At 36.0% G+C, this 6,710-nt stretch overlaps 1 protein-coding gene across 3 annotated transcripts in view; it reads right to left on the bottom strand.

Moving 5' to 3' along the window:
• Nucleotides 1–4,509, bottom strand: part of LOC122634234 (putative ferric-chelate reductase 1 homolog) — a 15,260-nt gene extending 10,751 nt beyond the window's left edge. For 2 of the 3 annotated variants that reach the window (XR_006328338.1, XM_043822966.1), the window contains exon 1: nt 3,749–4,507. Coding sequence is in view for 1 of the 3 variants with exons in the window: in XM_043822966.1 (XP_043678901.1) it covers nt 3,749–3,758 (10 nt within the window). In the remaining 2 variants the exon portion in view is untranslated. Of the gene's footprint in view, nt 1–3,748 lie in introns of all 3 variants that reach the window. The other variant, XR_006328339.1, reaches the window with a different exon arrangement.
• Nucleotides 4,510–6,710: the final 2,201 nt, after the last annotated feature.

Raw genomic sequence — 6,710 nt, 5'->3', positions numbered from 1 at the left:
TTTCTGACAGATTTATATATATAAATCTATACGTTGCAAGTAAAATAAATGATTATACGTGCGTGTGTATGTGTGTGAGAAAGAGATCTAATTATCATTAGAGAGTCAGTTCTTCTTCTTTATTAAGTTGCGTGTATATACGTATATGTATACGTGCAGAGATATATATATATATATATATATATATATATATATATATATATATATTAAAAAAGAAACAAGAGAAGAAAATAGATATTAGATTAATTGTATATTACGCAGGTGTATGAGAAAAAGAAATAATAAATCTAATTATCATCGGACAAATGCACCTTCGAAAGGAAATGAAAAAAATGTAGGTTCTTAAGACGAAGTTGTTTGATCTAAGAACGATTCTCTCTCGTATATGATTATTCATTCTATTGTTCGACCGAACGAGTACAAGGCTTCGTGACTTGTCTCTGCCTTCTGTTACTCTTCCAATCTCCCTCTCTCTTTCTCTAACTCTCTGTAACTCTGTAACTCTGTCAGTCGTTTTTCTCCATTAAGAACGAATACTCTAATTCGCGATAATTCATTGTGATTAATGGACTCTCCGATCTTCGCTAACCCAAAAACCTCCCCGTTGGTCGCCGTAGCTGTTCGAAATTTCGCCGAATTCAATATTATTCGTTCCGTTTTATTAGAATAATATCGATCGTAAGTATCCATTCGGTAGATTTAAAGATTGCTCGTTCGAGAAGTAGATGAATTATTATTATGTCCATACCTATATCGAGCGGACGTTTTTCGACGAGTTTCATCGAGAAATAAATTCCAAATATTACGTACTCGCCGCTGTAAAAATTATTTATTTGCTTATTTATTTATTCGTTTATTTATTTCACTGCGAAAGCAAAAATTTGATCCATTTTCCTCGGGAAAGCGGAAAACTCGACTGACTCGAAGTGATATTTATACTCTACTTCTTCTACTTCTTCTTCTTCTTCATATATGCATACAGATATATTTCTTAGGATCGATAGGACCCTGTCAAACTTAACGCAAATCATTCGAAAGAAGTTGGATCCCATCGGAGACACGTCGCTCGCACGATACGATCTTCTAAAGCGCGATGTTTAGGGAATATGTCGTCGTGGTGACGCGACTACGATGTCCTAGAAATTCCACGCTCAACTTCGATTTTTCTTTTCCATAGTATCTGTCTTTGAAGCTAGTTGAACGAACGCGTACGCTCTATTATCCATCCTCGTTCTATATTATAAGCGAATGCGAGAACGCGCTTAAACGTAAATTTTAATATCGCTCGTATATTTTAAATATATTACTTTTAAGCGTTATCGATATTCTCTTTTGTTTTTAATTTCTCATTAAATGTCTAGTTTTTAATACGGATTAATGACTTATGTATTATTCGCGATATGTAATTTGCTTGTTGTTAACGATATGTAATCATATATTTCTCTTTTTCGTACGACTGATTTTTGCTTACTTTTCCTTTTCTTTTTTTTTTTTTTTTCATTTCTTTCGTTCTTTTTTTCTTCGAAATGTAACCGCGACTCTTATCGAAACGAGTATATTTTTTATTTTTTTTTTCTTCTTCTTCTTCGTTGACCTCCGAAGTAATTATCTAATGCAGGCAAAGCGGGCACAACTACGTACTTACGCGAATACTCGGCCGTATTCGAGGCGTGAAAACGAAAAGGTTTTAAATTGATTTCAAACGTCAAACGCGAGATCCGAGGGGCCATGAATTTTTGAAACGAGCACCTGCTCGGTGGCGAACGACTTTAATCGCGTGTTCTCGAGTCTCGATCTTGAACTGCTTGAAAAAATATTTTTTCTTTCTTTCTTTCTTTCTCGCTTTCTTTCTTCTTTCTTCTTTATTCTATTTTTTCTTCTATAACGGTAGCATAACGCCGAGAAAGTCGAACGATTACGCGCTTACGGAATCGTAATAGGAAATTATGATACGAAATTACTATCGATGATAATTTCGCGTATTCTATTATTTACCGATTCGTTTGATATAAACAATAAAAATACGTAGTACGAATAATTAAGTGCATGTACTTATTAATATCTTTTATACGTATTTCCAGCCTTTTCTAATTCAATCGCATTAAAACCCGTCGGTAGTTTTACATCGATTTAGATCAACGCAATGTCATACTTTCATCGAAATACGCCGTGTTCTCCTCGGCCGTTCGTTCTGTGAAAGCCGCATTTGATCATTTAACCGGAAGGTAATCTCGAATCCAATCGAAAATTCCTTTTATACGAATGTATATAAATCGTGTCTACGTAAATCGAAGATAAATCGTTTTTAAACTCGCACCGCGTGTTATTTATATCAGGATTTTTGAATTTGCCGGGCTTCGGCGTTCGTTCTTACGAATAACGTTCCAAGAGACTAATCGCTTCGTCTATTCGCCCATTGACGTCTTTAAGTCGTTTGAATTTCACAAAAAAATAAATAAATAATTAAATAAAGAACGAATACTCGTAGATAAATATTATTCGAAACATTTTTAATATCGTTCGAATCGTAATGTCAGCGTGTCAGGTGATCATCCTATCTACCTGTGGAATCGAGCAATCGATATCGACGTTGTTCATAGTAAATGGCCTTATACGTATCTCGATCTTTCGCATTACGACGAAACGTTTGTCTTCTTTTTTCCTCTTCGTGCAATAATAATGTTGAATTTATCGAACCGTAAAATAGAATAGCTATACTTTCTAACAATGCAATTATGGCAATAATTATGTTAGGAGGAACGTAACATAGCCATAAAAAGCATTAACTCTTTCAGTCGCAAGATTCGTAGAAATTGAACTCGGTATGCCATGAATACCGTTAGGCATGCGTTCACGAGTCGTAGCTTCGAACGAAAGAGAGCAACGGAGAGAGAGAGAGAGAGAGAGAGAGAGAGAGAGAATTTAAATCGAACGCGCTTCGAGGTTAGGTATCGATCCGAAAGAAATTACAAAACGTACCTTATAAGAATAATACCAATTTCGATGATCGGCGAAACGTCGAATAAGAATAAACTTGTTCTTTAGAAAAAAAAATATGATATTAACCAAATACAATATACTTATCGCGGTTATGTAGGTACATTGTAAATAAGTACGTACTTGAAATTTCAAAGAAACGAAAAGAAACGTAAAGAAAAGAAAAGAAGCAAAAAAGAAAAAGAAGATGTCGCCGAAACGTTTCGAAAGATATTATTTTTCAACGATCACGCTCGATCACGCTCGAATAAACTCGAATACCACTTCTCGACGCGTTGTAATACGACTCTTGTGTGAGAGAAAGAGAAAGAGATAGCTCGACGTTCGAGCGAATCTTACCGTGAAGAAAGGAGAGAGAGAGAGAGAGAGAGAGAGAGAGAGAGAGAGAGAGAGAGAGAGAGAGAGAGAGAGAGAGAGAGAGAGAGAGAGGAGTGAAAGAGAAAGAGAGAGAAAGAGAAAGAACGTCTTTCACCGCATACGATAAACACACCTTTCTCTTGCGATCGAACGGAACAAAACAAAAAAAAATATATATATATATATATAGTGTGTGTGTGTGTGTGTGTGTGTGTGTGTGTGTGTTATATATAATATATTTATCACAAATTCTACAAACACGGAAAGCTGAGTCACAAACGTTAAACGCACTTCTCGCGTGTTTTTCAAAGCATTTTTTCGTTTCGTTCCGTTTCTCATTTCTTTGACAAGACAGAAATCTTTGATCCTCGAAAAAGCAGAAAATGTTACTTACGAAACTTCATGATTCCAGCGATCGCAGCTGTTCCTTTTCTTCCGCAGTGATTCGAATTCTAGATCGTGTGCGAGAGTAAAGAGAGGAAGAGAGAAAGAGAGAGAGAGAGAGAGAGAGAGAGAGAGAGAAATAAAGAGAAATGTTGTGAGAGCGTGCGTCTGTCCGGTCGGTAAAATCCCTTCGCAGCGACACGAAAATCCACCTAACCGGCGTCCTTTTTATCCTTAACCCCTTTCGTTCAAACTTCTCACACTTTTTGATTTTCTCACTTCTTTCACGAGCTAAACCACATAGATTTCTTTTCCCAATGATAGTTTTATCCTCTCCGAGAGGCAGCTACCTTTTATCGATTGGAAAAAAAGTCGCGAGGTAAATGATTTCAAAACTAAAGTCAACGATGTACGAAGTGATTTTTCGCGCCGACGAGACTCGACAAAATGGCGAACATAATAATAATGACCGAGTGTACGCCGTTATTCTCCTTCTCTTTTTCCTTCTTCTCCTTCTCCTCCTTATTTCTTCCTTCTTCCGACAAATTTCTATCTATATACACGTATATATTTTTCCTTCTCTCTATCTTTTCCTTATGATATTCCAACTCGTTTTATTTCGATATTTCGAGAATCGAAATATCGTCGAGAGTTGGTACTACGTAGGTGGATGTCCTCGAGTTGCAAGCGCGCGTGTACGAAAAGTTTTCTGAATACGTTAAAGAGAGAGAGAAAGAGAGAGAGAGAGAGAGAGAGAGAGAGACAGATAGAAAGAGACAGAGAGAGAAGAGAGAGAGAGAGAGAGAGAGAGAGAGAGAGAGAGAGAGAGAGAGAAAGAGAGAAAACACTGATATATGCGAGGATTATGATAGAGAGATAGAAAGAGAGAGAAAGAAAGAAAAGAAAGAAGAGCGAGTGAGACGGAACGAAAACGAAATCTCGCAAGCGAGAAAACTTTCTTACGTAATCTCTCTCGCACGGTCAATGATTTGGAAAGAAGTGTACGGAGGATTAAAAAAAAAAGTGAAGAAAGAGAGGGTAGAGAGAGAGAAAGAGAGAATGCGAGCACCGTTCGACGCGTCTAGAACCACACCTTGTCGGATACTGTGTACAGGGGATACACGAATCGAGTTGAAAGGCCTCCCGGCTGCCTGGACTGGGTCAGGACCGTAGTCACGAGCAACTGGCACCACCTGCTGCTGACTCCTGCCGTTTTATTCTTATTGATCCATCGATCCGTAGGCTTTGACGACGTCGACGATGAGAGAACCAGAGTCTCTCTTACTGTCTTTCTACGTTCCATTCTAATTCGATATATATATATATATATCGATTATACATATGTATATGCATATATCGATCTAAAACAAAAGAAACAAATGAAATGAAAAATCGTATAACTCAAGATCGTTAATCGATTGTTATAATATTAAGAGAAACGTCCTTTCGAAGATTATAAGAAAGAAATGAAATAAAAATTTTGTCGGAAAACGATCCCGTCGTCGATTCGCGAATTTATTACAATTTAGTACATGCGTAAAAATGATTAAAATCAACGTTGAGAGGTTATGTCTGTCCTATCTTACCGCACAAATTCTTTCGACGATTCATAAACTTTCTAATATCGATCATAGTTCTTATCGATAGTAAAAGCGTGAAGGGTTTTTACCTTTTTTCCATTAAAACTATATATTCGATTGTAATATATGAGAAACGTGCGAACCATGCAAGCTTCTTCTTACGAATAACTGGTAATATTGCCTAACGTCAGGTCCTTACTTTCAAATTTAATTCGACGCTCGGCCACCAGGTGGCACTTTGATACCATGTGACCAATAATCGATCGTTGACATCGAACATCGATTACGTATAAAATTATTATTCGAAATGATCGTAATTATGCTAATATATATTAAACTATTAAAACAAATGCAGGTGTATATATTCTCATAATATTCCTATAATTCCGAAAGAAGAAATTGTCACAGACGATATTTAATTTAATTTTTATAATCGTAACTAATCGAATTATCGTTACGATCTGATTTAACACGATGCGTAATACAATATAACACATAGAAAAATTCAATTGCACGAATATCTAACGAAACAGAAGAAGAATTTAACCTCAAATAAAATGCTCGTACATACATATATACATATATTTTTCGGTAAAAAAAAGATAACGACAATAAACTTAAGTAATCAAGAATAAAAAGATAACAGAATTGATAACAGTCTTTTAAATTCGTAGAAATAAAATAATTAAACGAGTGTACATATAACCTATGAGCTATGGGATTTAACTTTGATATACGTACCTGCCCGTATACTTACGCCTATAAAAGAACAGTTTCCCTTTTACGACTCCCCGTTACGTTTTACGAAGGCAATCGAAGAAGGAGGAGAAAAAAGAGAAAGAGAGGGATGCAGAGGGGAGAACGGAGAGAAGTGTAGTGAAACAATACATCGAATGATTCAAGGCGATGTATACGAAGAAAGAACTATCGAGTCTATCAAGGTAACGTAAGAAAGTATAAAATATAACATAAAGTAAAAATCAGAGATTTCAATTTCATTCATGATCGATGTTCGATGATCCATAGTTCGAAACGTGTATCGAGAACTAAGCAAAAAATAACTACTATATAAAGAAAAAACTACATATTATACGTGATAAAAAGCAAAGAAAAAGAAAGGAGAAAAAAGATTCGAAATATTGCGATTGAAATCGTTAACAAAGATGACGAATGGTCTATGAAAATATCTTGTTCAAGTACCATAAACGTTTCATTATCTTTAGTTTCAATCGTTTTCACACGCTTAATTCCTCTTTACCGTTCCCTATCTTTCTCTATTCTTCAATTTGTCTTCATCTCCAACCTCTTGGTTTCTTCGTCGAGACTCTTTAGAATTTTATTCACGATCCTCTTCCTCCTCCGCTTCTTCTTTTCCCTCCTCCTAACCTCTCA

Source organism: Vespula pensylvanica, chromosome 14 (assembly GCF_014466175.1).
Source record: "Vespula pensylvanica isolate Volc-1 chromosome 14, ASM1446617v1, whole genome shotgun sequence".
Classification (NCBI taxonomy): Eukaryota; Metazoa; Arthropoda; class Insecta; order Hymenoptera; family Vespidae; genus Vespula; species Vespula pensylvanica.
The sequence above is the reverse complement of the archived record's forward strand: the minus strand, read 5'-3'. Positions and strand labels throughout refer to the sequence as shown.